At 46.7% G+C, this 17,483-nt stretch overlaps 2 protein-coding genes across 3 annotated transcripts in view; both read left to right on the top strand.

The window, feature by feature from the left end:
• The window catches only part of SAP30BP (SAP30 binding protein), a 30,141-nt gene extending 19,867 nt beyond the window's left edge, over positions 1–10,274 (top strand). For both annotated transcript variants that reach the window (XM_017743217.1, XM_017743216.1), the window contains 7 exons: positions 2,961–3,049; positions 5,589–5,680; positions 6,119–6,179; positions 6,679–6,730; positions 7,143–7,201; positions 8,367–8,451; positions 9,124–10,274. In XM_017743217.1, the coding sequence (XP_017598706.1) occupies positions 2,961–3,049; positions 5,589–5,680; positions 6,119–6,179; positions 6,679–6,730; positions 7,143–7,201; positions 8,367–8,451; positions 9,124–9,305 (620 nt within the window). In that variant the 3' untranslated portion in view covers positions 9,306–10,274. The remainder of the gene's footprint in view (positions 1–2,960; positions 3,050–5,588; positions 5,681–6,118; positions 6,180–6,678; positions 6,731–7,142; positions 7,202–8,366; positions 8,452–9,123) is intronic.
• Positions 10,275–16,681: 6,407 nt separating this feature from the next.
• ITGB4 (integrin subunit beta 4) overlaps positions 16,682–17,483 on the top strand; it is a 28,878-nt gene continuing 28,076 nt past the window's right edge. The window contains exon 1 of the mRNA XM_008640582.2: positions 16,682–17,154. Coding sequence (XP_008638804.2) covers positions 17,150–17,154 — 5 coding nt within the window. The 5' untranslated portion in view covers positions 16,682–17,149. The remainder of the gene's footprint in view (positions 17,155–17,483) is intronic.

Genomic DNA, 17,483 nt, shown 5'->3' with positions numbered 1-17,483 from the left:
GAGGTGCTGAGTCTTTGCAAGGTAACCCCTAATATTTGCCTGTGCTTTGGCCTGCTGTGCATGGCCTGGGAGCAGAGTGTCTCTGCTTTACCACAGTGCATGTGCTGACTGCACACAAAGCTACAAACACCTATTGCTTGTGCTGATGAAAGTTTTCATTTTTAGGTCAGCTTGTGGAAGGAGAATGCACGGACTAACACCAGCAGCAGTGTCCTTTCAGGGGTAGTGGCCCCTGCTTTTTTGAACCCCCATCTGACTCATGGGATCTGCTTCACAGCCTTAGTTCTTTGTCAGGACTTAGAATCTGATTGGGGAAGATATTTACTTACTGTGAGCCAGAATCTGGGTGTGCCTGGAGTGATTAATTGTGCCAACAGCCATTTCCTGAGGTCCCCACTTGGAGATCCTCTAGGCTGAGCCTGCAAATCACAGGGCAAATTAGGGGCTGAAGCCAGTGTCACTACCTGTGACTCATGTCAAAGTAAAACTTTGATCTTGGCAGGAATAACAGGATGCACAGAGCACTTGGATGTATCCTGTGAGGACACACCTTGTTGTGAGCTGTTCATCTGCAGTTATTGCTGTAGAGGTGGTGGAAAGCTGCCCTTCGGACTTGGAAAACACAAAATGTTTTATACAGGAGCCTGTGGCCATACATGCAAGTCCCAGGATTATTCTGAGTGATATTCCCAGCTGTCCTTTCCTCTGGGGAAAGAGCTGGTGGGAAGATGCTGTGGAATCAGCCATTCTGTCTGTTTGGGGAGCAAGTTTGAGAACTGCTGGAGGGCATGGATAATTTGTACTTCCTTACAGTAAATAAGCCCAAAGGGGTTAAACTCACCCTTAAACTCACCCTTTTCTTCCTAATGATGTGTCACATCAGTGTGGTTGCAAAGTGATAAAATAACTGAGTAATGCTGCAAGTTTGTGCTCAGTTTGTGACGTGCATGTCCTGCCTTGCTGCTGGCAGCGTTCAGCTGCCTCCAGCTCTGGTGGGATTGCAGGAGGGAAAGATTCCTTAGTTCCAGTTCTTTGTAAACCATTAAAAGATGCTTTCCTCCATAATGTTGATAAAGGATTGTTTTCACAAGGCTTAAACTAAAGAGGAAATGAGCACCGAACCTGAAAAGTCACGCATCAAAATACATTGTCTCATTGGGAGCTGTTGTTCTGCCTCCAAAATGATTTCTTTTCCAAGGGGGCTTTGAATGGATTGCTGAACATATTCTTATGGCTTTGGCTTTTTTTGCTGGTAAAATGGAGGTCCCACCCAGAGTTCCTGAGTTTATATGAGCACACAGTTCCCCTACCCATAAACATTTCGTTTCTCTGTGGCTCATCTGCAAGGACAGGGAGCCTATGGGATGCCTAACGTGGAGCTAGGCTTGATTTTTTATTTTTTTTTAAATTTTTTTCAGGTGTTTTCTTTGCCTTATGAAGTCTGGATTTAATAGTCTTTTTGGCTTTTTTATTTTTAATATTTCTGCTGATGCTGTGAACCTCTTAAGCCTTTAATCAGCTTTTACCTTTCCCAGCAAGCCTTGTGTGTGGTGTATTATCCACACCTCTGTGTCTTTGCCACTGTCTTTCTGGCTTTTCTGAAGCTCTAATTAACCCAGAGGCTTCCCCATCCCACCAGCAGCTGTAACCTGTAACAAATGTGTGCCTTGTTGTCAGGGAGCTCCCTTTGCCTGCCTTTCTGTCGGGGCTCTGGCAAGCTTTCCTCCTTCCATCAAGGCTCCCACTTGGTAAATGCCAAAGGACACTTTTTGTTTGTTGCTGGCAAGCTCTGAAGAATTTAACCCTCAGCAACATCTTGATGAAATAGAATGAGTGGTTGCCTGCCAGCTTTGCCTCTCCAAAGGATGTTGTCCTTAGTGCTTTGCATTTTTACAAAAGACATGGAAACTGTAGCAGCACTGATCATGTGTGGTGTGGTTTATCTGCAGCCTCAGCTCCCCAGAGTCCCAACACCCTTGTCTGGCCTTTGGGCCCTCCTGGCCTTTATTCAGAGGAGCTGAACTCTGGGTGCTGGAGCTGCAGCCCAGGCAGCTTTACTGAGGAATGTGTAACTGAGGAGCTGCACATGTGAGAAACTTGGTCGATGTGACTTCTGTGCTGCTTTCAGGCCTCTTATCCACTACAGACCAGCTCTGGGATGTGTTCCCTGGACAAATTATGCTTGAAAACAATCCCAGCTGCTTAAATGGGGCACAAATCTCTGCTCCAAGGCTTGGCCAGAAAACTGCCTGGGTTTCCCATAATAGTGGGAAAGTAGCAAGCAATGGGGGGAAACGTGGCTGTTTCTTTTGCTGATAACTCTGTAAACTAATCTTTACAAGGCAATCAGGTACTTCAGTAGTATATCCCAGTACAAACAGCTGTGGAAATCTGGCAATCTGGACTGGCTGTTCCCGGTCCTGCAGAACGAGTTGTTCTTTCTAGCAATAGTCTGTCTCTGTAAGCAAAGATCAAAGTGCCTGTAAAAGAAGTGTTAACTTAAGGATGAAATGTAATTTCTTGTGGTTAACTCCTGACAGCCTTGGGGGAGCATTGTTCCCTTCTGGAACCATTTTGGTTCATCCAGGTATGTCCTGAGCTAAATAGTCGCAAAGTGATTATCTCCCCCAAAATGGAAAAGAGCCAGACTGCATAAAATTGATCCTGTCATCCTCCACATGCATGGTCCAATTCTCTCTCCAAGGGTGTAGGTATCAATAAAACAAGCATCATATCCCTCTTTTAATGACCCAACCTTTAGGTTCTTTAGTTGCTTCTTGCTCAGCACCTTAAAAACACGACAAGTAGACAAGTACCAGTTGTCAGCATTCTCATCACCTTTGTCCCTTGGTTCCCAATGAGGGAGTAGTGCTGATAAAGACATAAAACAAATTTAATTACTTTTATGGCTGAAATTCCCGTCACTAGTGCCAGAACTCATCCCAGTTTGCTCTCTCCAGCTTCTTTTTCAGAGAGAGTGCGGAACATGTCTCCAGATGAGATCAAAATCCCTCCTGAGCCTCCTGGCAGATGTTCTAACCAGTTGCAGGTTGGTATAAGTCCACTTCATTCTTTTTTTTTTTTTTTTTTTTTTTTAAAACTTGGTTTTCTGGGGGTTTTTGGTATCCACGTGATGAGATCAAAATCCCTCCTGAGCCTCCTGGCAGATGTTCTAACCAGTTGCAGGTTGGTATAAGTCCACTTCATTCTTTTTTTTTTTTTTTTTTTTTTTTTTAAGACTTGCAGTTCAGGGGATATTTGGGAACCCTGCTCAGTAATTTTGCACAAGGCAAAGCTCCAGCATTAAAGCTGGGTTTCACCACACTGCGTTTATGAATGCACTGTGTTAATGCTTTAGGCTTTACAGCAGTTCTAGTTTAGGAATCTCAAAGTAGCTTTAAGCTGTTTTCCTGCCTCTGTGGGTTAGTTATGCTTTAAAACAGCTCTTGATCCCAGCAGTGACACAGAAGCAATGTTTACTGTCAGGGCTGCTTTCCTCTTACCTCAGCAAATTCAGCTCCCTAGCAGAGAACAAATTGTTTTTCTATACAGGCCTGAAATCCCCTAAACTGGAATAGTTGAGGCAGCAATGCCTGGATTCCTTTTCCACCTACATGTCTCTGGATGGTAAACATTTAGAGGGAAGGCTGGTAGCTTAGAGGCAACAAAAGAACACAAATGCATGTTTTCTCTGGTGCACACCCAAATAATGGCAGTGACCAAGTTTGCAATAACCTTCTGTGTTCTCCTCATTGAGTGCAAATGAAAGAGCAGGGACTGCTGTCTCCTAACACACGTTTGAGTTTTAACTCTGGTTTTCTGCCCAACAGAAATACAAGTAAAGAATTACTCCTGGACTTCTCTATAAAGTAGCCCCTAATGTGCAGTGGTGATTCAGTGTGACTCACCAACCAGATGATGCTTTCTTCTTCTCCACACACTGTACCTGGGCACACCCAAACCTGTGCTGTAGGAGCATTTTACTGACATAGATGAACAGGTCTAACACACTGCAGAGGAATGCACAGAGCTTGACAGGGCAGACAGAATAAAGGAGAATTTTTCCCCTTTGACAGCAGTTTAGTGTGTTAAATCAAAGGGGAGCTTGTCCTCTGCTGGCAGGTCAAACCACATCTTAGAGCACTTTGAGCAAGGAGATGGGATTGTTCTTTAGAGATGCAAAATGTTCTGGGCTTTTCACTGGTGGTTTGCTCTTTTGTCAGATTTTTCCTCTGATAAACTGTGTTTTGAACTCTGCCAAACAGAGGATTTCTTCTTATAAACTTGACTGAGTAGTTGCTCATCTGTGGACTTCAGGAACTTTATTGCTACTCCATGGGGAGGGGATAAAAGGGAACAGCTATTCAATCATTTCTACTCCCCAAATTCACCTTTTTTGCAGTTGTTCCTTCAAACCTCACAATGTGTATGCTGGACGTGGAGATTGTGTAATTTTCTCTTGCTGATTTTGTGACATCCTGATGAAAATTTATCTTATAAAGGTTGTTGAGTTTCATATCGGCTCTTAACAATCCTCCTTTATTCAGGCTGCAGCAAGCCCTTAGACAATAGTCAGCTCTGTGTTTGACTGTCCAGGGAGGGAGACATGAAGTGACTTATCCAGAAGCAACAAAGGAAAATTGACTCAGCTTCTCCTATCCTGAAAGACTGAAGGCCCAGCCTCTGTTCTTATGTGCCTCTTGTAGATGAGAAATTCCTGTCAAAAAGAAAAGATGACAGAAGTTACTGAGGGTATTTTAGCAGTACCACTTAACTCTCTGTTCTGTCTGAAAGCTTCTGCCTCTGCTTCACCGTCACCAGAGTAGGAATACTTTTAAGTACTTTCATCACCTTGCTGAGGAAAAAAAAAATCATGTTTGATTTGAAATCTTTTAACCTTTTTGGAGAGTAGATTGCTTGACATCTGCAACCTGAGTCAGTTAAATTGCCTTTTGCAGGGGCTTGTGCCTTGTGGGTGATGTGCAAAGAGAAGCTGATTCCATCTGACTGGTACCAAAGCAGGGATTTATGAGCACATTGTTCCTGAGAGCATTTGGCTGCCAGTGGGCATCCCCAGCAATACCTGATGATCACACTGGGTTTAGTTCTCCAGCAGAACTTGGCTCTGGCTCTGCCTGGGTAACAGATGAGCAGGAGCTTTGCCCTGTGGGCAGTGTAGCCCAGCAGCTCTTTCTCAGGTGCACACCTGAGGCTGCAGGTGGGTGTTGGTGGTCACTGTGAGTTGTGGGAGAACCTCTGGATTTCAGAATTGGCTTCTCTGTGTCGTGGCTGTAAAGGGAAACAACAGACTGGGAAGGAGGAGTCTGTGCCTTACATGCAGATCTTTAATCACCAAGGCCTTCAGTAAGTGCAAAGATAATTCCTTTACCAATCAGACAGTTCATGAAGGTACTTCAGACCTTCAAGCAGAAAGTGTCTCCTAACCAGCCTGGCCCTGGTGTAAAGGTGAAATCCTAGCTCCATTCAAGGAGGTCACTGGTTCAGTTGGCTTCTTTCCACATGTACAGTCGTCAGCTGGTGTGCTGCTCCTTTTCATCCTGGCTCACCCTGTAATCTTTCTCCTTTAGGATAAAATTCAAAAGCTGTATGAGAGGAAAGTGAAAGAGGGCATGGATATGAACTACATCATCCAGAGGAAAAAGGAATTTCGCAACCCCAGGTGAGCCACCATCTTTTTATATGTGACTAAAGTACCACGGAGCAAATTTGAGGAATTTTCCTCTTTGTTGGAGTTGTAGCAGAAGGAGGATCCTAAACAGGAAGGACTACTGCTTGCAAATTGTCTTTCTCATTTTTGTGACTGAAACAGTGAAACTTTTCTTTGTGTTTGGTAAAGCAGCAGCTGGAGTTGGTGTGTTGGTTAGATTTTAAATGTGAAGGCTTGGGATGAAGTACTTCAGAAGATGTGACTGTTTTGGGGAATAGGAAATATTCTGGATAATGGGGTGCCACATCCATCATAACAGGTGTAGCTTCCCAGGTTCTCATTTCACTTTGTGTGAAGAGGTGAGAACCTCTCTCTGTTGACACATCTGAAACACTTCTGTTCCCTTCTACCTCCCTGGTTCTGTTCTGACCTCTTGCTTTTCCTTTGCAGCATCTATGAAAAGCTAATCCAGTTTTGTTCCATTGATGAACTTGGTACAAATTATCCAAAGGTGAGTGGCAGTGCTTTTGACTGGAAAAGGAGTGAGTAAAAGATAACATGGAGGTGTAAAGTCTCACCTCAGGCTTTCTTAAGCCTGCTTGCTTAGAGGTCCTGTAAGGCAACTTCAGCCTGAGCCTCTGCATTGAAGTGAACGTTTTTGTGTGGCACTGAGCCTCGGTGCCTCAACCTTTGCTACAAGGATTCTGCACAGAAACTGCTGAAGGGTGGAGGTATGAATGGAACTCCTTGAGGGGGAGAGAAGCTGAGTAGCAGAAAAACGCATGACTTAGCCCAGCTTCAAAGCTGTTTCTTCATTCACAACAGAACATGGTCCCATAAAAGAAGGTCTGATGGGATCTTTGTGTCACTGGGATAGAGGAAGAAGTCAGTGATGATTATCATTGTCACCTCTGATTATCATCAGACAACAGAAATACTTAAAACATTTTTGCACTGGGTTTTGTGTTTCTGTGGGAATAGCCCTAATCTGATTTATTTCTTTTTTTCAGGACATGTTTGATCCTCATGGCTGGTCAGAGGATTCATATTACGAGGCACTAGGTAATTCCAGGAAGTCTCTCTTTTTTTTTTTTTTTTGTGCTAGCTTAGGCCTTTGTGTTTTGTACTTAATTAACTGCACTGGAGTCTTCACTTTCTGTATAAATGAGAAGTCATCACATGCTGCTCTTTAATGACTCCATTCTGGTTGGATGTGCCTGAATGTTATTGATGCTTCATCAGTTTGGAAAGGCTTTTCATTTAAATTGGTTCTGCAATGTTTTCATCTCTCAAATCATTAAATTAGTGCTGCAATGCTTTGATTAAAAAGCAGCAGTCGCTTTCATGGCAGTTTAATTTTTCTATATAGAATTTGCATCTATTTTTTTATTTTTTATGATGGGAAGTGTGTGAATGAGTGAGAACTATGGAATTCTACTGTTCTTAGTGCTTCACATCTTCTGCTCTTTCTCAGCTAAAGCCCAGAAGATCGAGATGGACAAACTGGAGAAGGCCAAGAAGGAACGCACCAAGGTACTCCAAACCTAAAGAGATGCAGGTGCAGGGCTTTTGTTTCTTTCCCTGCTGAATTTCATTCTACTGCTTTGCTGTTTCTGTGCTAAAACTGCTTGTTTTATCCCAGTTCTCCCATTTCTTCTTGCATGTCTTTCTCCAAACTGCACAGATCAAGTTATTTGCCCTTCTTTATAGGTCCATTTATAGGTTGTTTATTCCAGTGGATTTCCTGCTGTTTTGTCAGTATTTTTAAACCAGAGCTCTAAAAATGGCATTCAGTAAGTCAGATACAGGCAAGATAATGAATAAAGAACAGCTTTTTCCTTAATTTACGACTTTTTGCTTGGTGCCTAGCCTAGTTAAAGCTTAATTTCCTCCCTGTATCTCAGTGTGAGACAGTACCTGTTTTCTGTTCTCTGTGATATTGCCTTGTTGCATCAAATTTCCAGAAAAGCTGGGCCTGTTTTAACTTGCATTTTGTGACAAGCCCAGTTATTCTTCTATATGCCCCAAAAAGAACACAGGCTTTGGAAGAGATTTTATTCCTCTCCTGTGTTTCCTTTAAGCCAGTGGCTGGCATTAGAACATGTCTAATGTTAGAGATTTGCCGTCTAAGCTGCAGAAGGCTCCTTCCATCTCCAGTGTGTGGAGGGGTTTTCGTGCAGTGCATGCTGTGTCTTGCTGCTTGTTTTGGTTTTTTGCACAGTAGCCCAGGTATCTGATCATGCCCTTGCCCAGATCTGCAGTTCTGAGGCTGCAGTGCTGTTGGAGCTCTTGTTGCCAGGTTTCCTGCTGTGATGCAGTCGCAATAAATCGTGCAAGTAAGGACTTGCCTTGCATGTTCCTTAAAGGAAAAAGAATTTCTAACTGTATAAATATAGTGTTTAATAACCGGGATCTATCCTGTCTGAGCTGTATCAAATCCTGTGCCTCTACCAGTTGACAAACACATTTTTATAGTATCAGACTTAGGAGCTGGGTTGCAGGAATCCTTAATTCTCATGGCCTGAAGTCTGTGTCTTCCTTCCTGCATGATGGGCAGCTCAGAGGTCAATCCAATGCCTTACATCACATTAAAGCTGTTTTTAAAAAACAGAGAGGTGGTGTGGGTTAAAAAAAGGCTATTTGACACTTCATTTTTTTTATCTTCTCCCCTTTCTCCCATGTGTCTCTCCCTTCCCAGATTGAATTTGTGACTGGCACTAAAAAGGGGACAACAACAAGTGCTGCTTCCACAACCACCACAACATCCAGCACCACTGTGGGAGGTAAGGAATGGTTGTGCATGTACCCCCTAAGCTGCAGCAGTGCTGGGATTAGTGCTTCCTGAAGCCTTGAAGGATCCTTAATGATCATGTCATGCAAGAGAGTGTTTCTTCTAAGGGGTGTTGAACTGGCTTTCCTCTAGTCCCTGTATTCCATGGCTCTCCTTCTGGAATGAAAGACTGGGGCCAGGTGGGATGGTGAAGAGACTTATTAGTGGGTCAAGAAAGCTGCTGCTCTCTGTGGTTGTAGAGTATTCCTGGGACTGATACATCTCGAGATTTGGAGACACTGGAAATCATTCTCCTGCCTTGCAAACTGAGGGAAAGGGAGAAAAACCACTGGAGGCTGATGAGTGTGTCCTGTGCCTGTAGCTGAGCAAGTGGGATGTGTGTGCTCTGTTGAAATTAAATCTGCTTTGGGGCAGGGAGTGATCCTGTCTCCCCTTTGGCTGGAGTTTCAGGTCTAGAGTTCTACTTTGACTCCTGGTACCCCAAGAGAAAAGTTGCCTTTCCTCCTCCCCATTTACTGCCAGTGTATCCTGAAATAAATGTGAGGGGAAGCTGTCTAGTCAAGCAGTGGGATATTAAGGGTTGACAAGCCAGGGTGTTAAGAAGGGATTGGTGACCTCTAACGTAATGCTAATCCTTGTTTGCTTGGTTTAATCAAATTCACAGATGCCCAGAAGAGGAAGAGCAAGTGGGACTCTGCCATCCCCGTAACGACGATAGCTCAGCCCACCATCCTCACCACCACTGCAACACTGCCAGGTGTTGTCACAGTGACAACCAGTGCCAGTGGCTCCAAAACCACGGTGATCTCAGCTGTGGGCACCATTGTGAAAAAGGCCAAGCAGTGACTGCTGTGCTGGGCCTGGTGTTTTGGACTCGTTTGTCACTGAAGCCATTGTCCTTGGAAGGGAAGGGTGGCTTTCTCCTTTGGTAAACCATGACAAGATTCTTTGAAGCAGCCCACGGTTCCCCTTTGGAAGGCTGGGGGCAGGAGCAGGATGCCAGCTTTGTGCCCACAGGAATGGACCTCTGCCCACCATGCCTCTGCCTTTGCTTGCTGGGGGAAGAAGCAGGCTGCCTGTGTTGTGCTTGGAGGAAGGTGGTATCTGGAGTCAGCTTGTAAAAGTTTGCTTATCAATTACTGCATTGGGGTCTTACCTACTTGCAAGTTTGGTTTAGGGGGAAAAAAGAAAATAAATTCAAAGGGCAAACAGTGAAGGACTGTCAGTGTTACCCCTGTGTGTTCCAGGTGGTGCTTCAGGGCTGCCTGCAGCCTGTGTAGGTGCCTCCCTCCAGAGCCAGCTCAGTTCTGAGGGAGTTGAAGCAGAGACAACCACTCAGTGTCCACGTCCAGATGTGTAGCAGAGACTTGAAGCAAACTACATCAGTGAGTGTAGGCTCACTCTTTGTTCTAGCACTGACACCTGTACCCTGTGCTCTCTGTGTAGATCTTAGTGACCACGTGTGAAACTGTTGAACTCTTGAGGAAACTGTGCTGGAACATCCTGTTGCCATCTCACAGGGATGGAGATTTCTATGCAGAACCCTCAAGCTGTAGAGGTTTGATTTGTGAACTCACTTGCAAAGACCTGTGCAGAAAACACTTCTATTGCCACGGAATGAGGTTGGACAGCAGATAAGCAGAGGAGTGTCTGATCCTATTTGTGATGTTGTCCGTCTTTGTTTTAGCTCGTGATATTCTGTGAATGCACACATGGCAGTTACTGCTTGCTCCACTGTTGTGAAAAAGTATTTTCAGTTGAAAATTTTGTTGTATAAAAATCGAAAAGTCTTTAAAAAAAAAACCCCTGATGTCACTGATGTGTCTGCATTTCTTTAAATTTCTACCCAGAGCCTCTTTGTCCTCGTGTATAAGCAGTGATAGGACAGATGGTTACCAAATCACCAAAAGTGTAAGTTTCTGAGAATTCAATGGTTTGGAATTGCTTTTTTTTTTTTTTCCCCTCCCCCCAGTTTTTTATGTAGCTTGGGTTACTCGTGATCAAGATTTTGCATTTATGGAGACTTAAGGTAGAAATAACAGGTCGATATCCTGCTTGTTGATATCCTGGCTTTAGACAATTTTAAAACATGTTAAACACACTGTCCTGGCAGTCATTTAAGCTTTTTAAAAAAAAGTGTCTGTGTATCCAGGAATGCTCATGGGAGATAAACCAGATGTGACTGTAGCATTGGAACTCGGGGAAATGGTGGAACTGCTCTTTTTAAAGGCATAAAATATTGAAAGGCGTGAAAATAGTTAGGTGGAAACATCTCTGTTAATTTACTTTGCATTGGGCTGCTGACATGGCTCCTGCAAGCTGGTAAAGGTGCCTTAACTCTGTCCCCATCCTATGGAGTAACAGCTCTGCCCCATCTGACACTGTCACTGGTGGTAGGCACAAACTGGGAGAGCCTGACGAGACCACATTAATTAACCAATTGTGGCAGTTTGACGCTGGTTAGGCGCCAAGCACCAAGGAAAAATACCAGTTAATCCCCTTACCAGTTAATCCCCTGACAGGGCAACTGCTGGAGTTCCTGGGGTTGAATCCCACTACAGAAGGTACTGAACATTGTTTAAATGTATCTTATTCATATCACACATCCTGGCACCTCACTCCTTCCGTGGGCCTCTTCCTCCTTGCTCTGCAGCATCCACAGTCATTCCAAACCTCTGGATTTCTTTGTGGGCTTTAGGATCAGATCTGAGAAGTGGTGGTTCAGCTCCTGCTTTGCTCTGGCAGGCAGGGAGTGACACTGAGTGGCACTGTCCAGCATCTGGAGTGATGGGAAAATGCTGATCACAGGGGCTTGATGCTGCTGCATGAGGGATGAGGAGAAATCTCCCTGAGCTTTGCTGAATGGACTTGCCATGAGACTCCTGGAGCAGCATTTTCCAGACTCCTGCAGTAACAGCTCCTGCAAGAGACCTGGAGGAGTGGGCTGTGCTCTGGCAGTTCCCTCCTGAGCTCCCAGGAGTTGGTGTTCGCTGTCTGCAGTGGAGAAAGCAGCTTGCAACAGGCATGATTTGGGTTTGGGTTTTTTTTCTCTCTCCAAAAAGCTGGAGTGAGGATGCCAACCCCTGTATAACAAACTTGCAGCCAATAACTCACTGCTCTTGTTTGTCTTGCATGTTGGATTGGATGTAATAGATGGATTACACAGGTTGGAAACTGCAGTTCTGAGGGAAAAGCCTTTTTCCCAGCTCTGAGAACAGGATTGGACTGGTTGGTGACTTGCACTGGGCTGTGGTGCATCAGTGCCCCAGAGAAGGTGAAGGGAACATCAGGCACACAAGGGTGATGTCCTGAGGGAAAAGGATCCCTCCTGGCCTGGGAACCATGGCCTGAAGCCCTCAGACAGGAGGTTGGACTCGTTTGCTTTGGAGCTCTGGCTGTGTGAGAGCCCTGCTGAGGGACCTGCTGAGTGTGCCAGTGCCTGTGTGCTGAACAGCCCTCAGGAACTGCAGCTGTGCCCCAGCTGCACTGAGGCAAATTCAGAGCTGAAACAGAGAAAAAGCTCCTTGTGCTGCTGCAACAGCGATGCTCAGGCTGCATTTGTGACTCTAAAAGCTGTAGATACTCATTCTCACCTCTCCTTCCAAAGGGATGCTAACCCTTACCCAGGAGAGTAAAACCAGTCCCAGTTTCATCCTTCCTTAGTCCAAGAATTACAATCTCTGCTCCTTGAACACCATGGGGCTTCTCTCTGCTTATCTCCGTCCTAAGCAGGGATGTCTCATAGCTCGAGGAGCTTTGTCTCAGCTGAAACTCCACGTTCAAGTCTGTCTGTGCCTCAGCAGAGGCAGGAGAGCTGCAGGAATGAAGTCATCCTTGGCAGAGTTGGTTCTGCTCTCCCTCTCCCTTCTGAAGTCGTCTCCCACCTCCATGCCCTGAGGTGTTATTTTCTCTCCTATTTGCTTGTTGTGCTTTAGAGATCTGCCCTCCTTTGATGCTGGTGTGGGAAGGGATTTTGGGTGTTCAGGGCTCGCTTTTATTTTCTGTCTCACTGGGCGCTGCCGGGCTGAGGGAGCAGGTGGGGAGGGCAGCCCTTGCCAGCCCCACCTCAAACCGTGGAATGGGAGCACCTGAAGCTATGTTTTAGTTGGATTGCTGCTGCACTGTCTGGTTTAGGGCAGTTATGCACTGAGATGAACAAAAAAATGAAAGAAAGAGTCTACCTTGCCAAGGCTTTGGGCCATGCCAAGGCTTTACTGATGACAGCTCCAGCAGTGAGGGAGGCGATGGCTGCAGCCAACACCTGCAGAAGCTCCTTTCCAGCTCTTCTCCTTTGCAGGGGAGAAGTTGTAGCTCTTGTGAAGCCCCTCAAACAGGTGGGCTTTGTAATGTGCCCAGAGAGTCATCAAAGGATATGAGCAGCTTGTTCCTGGGAAATGGTGTGAGCCTGGGACAGCCCAGAGTTGGTACCTGCAGGGAATCACAGGATGGGTGAGGCTGGAAGGGACCACAGTGGCCCAACCTCCCTGCTCAGGCAGGATCTTCCTGGAGCACTTGGCACACGGTTGTGTCCAGACAGCTCTGGAATATCTCCAGAGAGGGAGAGAGAAATGGAGATCTTCTCAGCAGGGCTCCCCAGTACTGTCTAATGTTAAATGTTTAAATAAATAAATTGCTGTGGAGGCTCAAGACCCCCTGAAGGGGCAGCGAGGTTCCACCAAAGTCTCCTCTTCCCTTTTGGGGGGAAGCTTTACCCCAGCACATTCCTGCAGGGCTTTTACAGAGCAGTTTTCCACCCCTGAGCCTTCCTTGGGCTGCTGTTCCTCGGACTGTTTATATTCCACTTCCTTCCTTTTGTTCTAAGCGAGAACCATGGACACCAATGACTTCCAATAGTTGGTCTTTGTTTATTTGAAGCTTGTCTTTGGCTGGGGCCAGGCTCGTGCTCTCTGCTGCCGGTAAACAGCAGAGCTCTGGGATTTCACAAGGAAAGGTTTTGCCTTTTCACATAAAAGACATCGGTGTGTGCTCCACCTCTGGCAGCTGGGTGAGGTGCTGATGTATCCCTGGAAGGCCTTGCTGTCCTTGGATGGGTGTTAGGATTGTCTCAGGCTGAGTTTTTATCCTGGATCCTTCACTAATGTTCTCCACTGGCGTTGTTTCTGTGTCCCACTTCCCTTTAGCTGCCGCTCTGTCCCAGAGGCAAACGTTCATCAGGGATGTTCAGCAAGGAGATTTTCCTTTAGGAACATGTTCATGACAAGGAACATCCACTGGAGAACAGGGGCACGTGTAGTTAATGCTGCCTTGGGGGAAAGGCTGAGGGAGAGAGTATGGCAAGATTTCATCTGGCACTTTTAATTGCACTGGGAATTATATTAAGCACCATTTAGTGCAATAAATTATGTGCACATTAATGTACATTAATAATACCTTATTACACATTCCTTTTATTTAAGCCACATAGCAGGATATTGTCACTACAGTGTGCAGTGCAGTGATGGGATTAAGTGTTTATTTTTCTTTTAGCAATGTGTGTTGTTACAGAATTTTAAAAGGGGGTGAATGTGCTCCAGCAGCAGGATTTTGGCTGTAACTGCTCAATAAAGACCTAGAAAAAGCCCCAGAGCTGTCTCCAGGCACGCTGTGGTGGCAGGACAGAAAGAAGAAAGGCTGTGTTGCAAGCTGGCGTGGCATTAAAAAAAGAAGAAAATAATTAACCCTGAAATCACCTGTAATTATCAGTAATTGGCACTTGGACTGATAGTCTCAGCAGAGAGCAATAATTTCATGTGAGCTATAAAATTACTTGTCTTCCCTCCTAGGGCAAAAATTTCTAGGCCATGTTGCCACAGCAGAAAATCACTGATTTATAAGTGAGAGGTTCACTACAAATGTGGCTGTGAGCTGTGGTGGAGCCATCTGCACTGAATCTGCTGACCCTGCCTCTGAAGTCCCTGTTCCCTGTTCTTAAAAACAGCAAATTTGTGGGGCAAAAGCCTGATCCAGCAGGCAGGGACAGCAAGGTATGGAACCAAGGCAAGAACTTGAGTTCACCAGGTGTTCTTCCCTGCTGGAAGTATTTGGAGAAGTTGCCTGAAAGACAACTCTTAAAACACCCTTTTTTTTAAAAAAAACCAAGATGAAGTTAAAACCTTTTTACATTCTTCTGAGTATTTACATAGATTTTCTAATTCCTCTCTGCTTTTCTGCCCTAAAAATTTGGTAGTGGAGTTGCCTTTATATTGGAAAAGTGCCTTTATCAGCCCTGCAAACATAAAAGCAGCCCAGTTACAGCTCTGGGGAAACTCATGTTCCATGGGCTTGGAGATCTCTTAGGTGCTGGGGGGACGTGTTTCAAAGAAAGGTGCAAAATTGGCATCTTGAGCTCTTCTGGCAGCACCCAGAGGGTGCAACTGGCCTTCTCCTCCCAGCTGCAAACGCTGAAAGGAGCTGGTCCCTCCTTGCTGCTGCAGGCTGCAGGGGTGAAGGGGAGGCAGGTGGTGCCAGGAAGCCCTGGGGCTGTCAGGGTCTGCAGGTGAGACCAGAGATCCTTTACAGGAGCCAACATAAACATTCTCCATCTCAGGTGGAGAAAGGAGGACATCCAGAAAGTCAGGACACTGAGTACTGTGGTGGAAGGTGGGTGCTCACGAGCTTTTCTGGTTGGCTTTGGGATTCCTGTTAGGGATCCATCACTAAAATAACTGGGTTTTTTACCATTACGCTTCTTGCTGCAGCCTAAATTGGCTTTTTCAGTTGCAGTGGCAGCCTTGCTTACATCAAAGAGGAAAATTGCAGCAGTGGGAGGTGGAGTGGGGCTAGTGGGAGCTGGGCCCTGCTGGTGGACAGGGCTGGGTGAGGTGATCAGATACATCTGTGAGCACCAGCACAAGCTCCCCTCCCATCTTGGGAGCTGAAGCCCAGTTTTAATTCATCTGCAGTGTTCAACATCTGCTGCAGCTGTGACCCCTGAGGCAGAGCAGGACCCTCTGCCTTCAGCCCCTCCATGGGAACAATCTGCTCTTCACCAGCAGCTCCAGCACCTGGCAACCACAGCCTGGTCCTGCTCTGCCTTTATTTTGTCTCATGTCCCAGCTCTCATGTTGCAGTCGCTGTCTTGATGTGCTTTTAAAAAAACAACAGCAAACCTCCTTCATTTTCAGAACTTTTGTTTAAATCTAGGAAATCACATCTCCAAAAGGGTTGGGGCTGCCAAGTCATGTGCTGGGAAACTCGGAAATGCCAGATTTTAACTGCCCGGGCCATCTTCCCCTGCACCCCTGCCTGTTTCCCACTTGCTGTAGTTTTTAATGGCACACGCACATCCTCCTTTATCCCGGGGCTAAGGCAATTTGCATATATTCATCTGAGCTTCCTAATTTCTTGTAGTGAAAGGAATCCTGCTCCTCACATTTCGATCAATTCTGGTGAGCAGCAGCCTCTGTAACCCCACAATGATAACGAGGAGGGCAAAATTGCCCTGCTCATAATTTTAATCTCCAAGTCAGGCAGGAAATGTGCCATTTTTTCATCTGGCTGTTGCTATTGTTTGTGTTGAAGCTCAGGGGATTCAGTTTTCCTTGTGAGGATCTATCAAGGAGCTGAAATGCAGCCTTTGCCATTGCATCTGCTCCAGGACGTGCGTGCTCCGCTCTGTAGAAAGTGTGAGTGGTTCTGAGCCACAACAAACCCCAGATTCTAAAGCAAAAGGGTGTTGTGGACAGAAAAACAACCTCACCTGAACCCTCTTCTGCTGTTCCTTGGACTGGGGAAGGGGTTTTAGATCCAGCTCAGGAGAAGGACTGGAATCACTTGTGGGGTTGCTGCTCGTTGCAGCTTTGGACCACGGTGGGATGCAGGTGCTGCAAGGGGTTGCACTGACTCTTGAGGCAGATTTCCTGCAAGTGAGGAGTGGTCTGCCGTGCCCATGCCCTGGATAAAGCAGGATGCAGATCCATCCTCTCTGCAAGCAAAGCACCGAGGCTGAACTCGCCATCTGCGGGTTGTCGGGGCAGGAATTTACCTGGTATTTCAGCAAGGAGTACCTGGGCACTGAGGGTGACACCTCCCCTTCGTGCCAGAGGGAAATTCAGAGGAAAAACCCCTGGCACGGAAGGTCGGGGAGCTCCCTCAGCTCTGCCCTGAGCGGGGAAGTGAAGCCGAGCAGCCCCTCCACGCCTTCCCACGTCCCGCTCGGCCCTTTTCCTGTGGGATGGTGCTTGTGCGGAGGGAGGGTCCAGAGAGCTGTTCCTGCCCGGCCAGGTGTGCGAGGGAGCAGTGAATGCCAGCCCTGCGTCACGGGCACCCCCTCCTCCCTCCCGGCTGGGATAAAACTTCTCCTCACCTGGCATCCAATCTCATTTATCGCAGCTCCCACTTTTCCTCCCTGCCAGCCCTTCGGGAGGGCGAGGGGAGTGAGAACAAAGTGGATATTGGACTGGAGGGTACAGGAACCTGCAGGGAGTTATGTGGGATCGCGGGCTGGCTGCACTCCCCGCCGGACCAGGAGTTGACGTTTAACCGGAAAGAGAAAAGGGACACAAAATAGAGAGGAGGGAGGGGAAAAAAAAGGGGGGGAAAAAAAAAAAGCCCAAAGCTGGAAATCAAGTTGCAGCAGCGAAGCAGCACGTTCCCCCTCTGCCTTCGGAAGAATTTCTTGGCTTGGTGTGTGGGTGCCTGTTATTCGGGCTGCGGCAGAGGATTTGGACTCTGAGTCAGACCCAGCGCTAATGAGGTTTGTGGAGTTAATTCAGCTGTGCTCTGCAGTGTCCAGTTCGCTTGAACTTTGCTGCGTTGATGAAGCGGGCAGTGAATTAATGCGCGGGCAGGTGGGCAGGACACGGAGCGCGGGGCTCAGCCCCTGCCCGCCTGTTCCCTCTGTTTTTCCCCCGGTTTTTGGCTGTCGGACACTGTCCCGTGCCTCTGGGCTGGCTGGGAAAGGCAACGCTCGTGGCCGGGCAGGGCTCTGGGGGCTGCACGGGTCGGGGTTTGTCTCCGCAGGTATTTGGGTGGGGGTCAGGGAGCGGTGGCGGGGGGGCCGTGGGGGCGGCGGCAGGGCCGGGA

The sequence above is a fragment of the Corvus brachyrhynchos genome, unplaced genomic scaffold, assembly GCF_000691975.1.
Source record: "Corvus brachyrhynchos isolate BGI_N302 unplaced genomic scaffold, ASM69197v1 scaffold148, whole genome shotgun sequence".
NCBI lineage: Eukaryota > Metazoa > Chordata > Aves > Passeriformes > Corvidae > Corvus > Corvus brachyrhynchos.
Note: the sequence above shows the minus strand (reverse complement) of the source record. Positions and strands in the feature narration are given on the sequence as shown.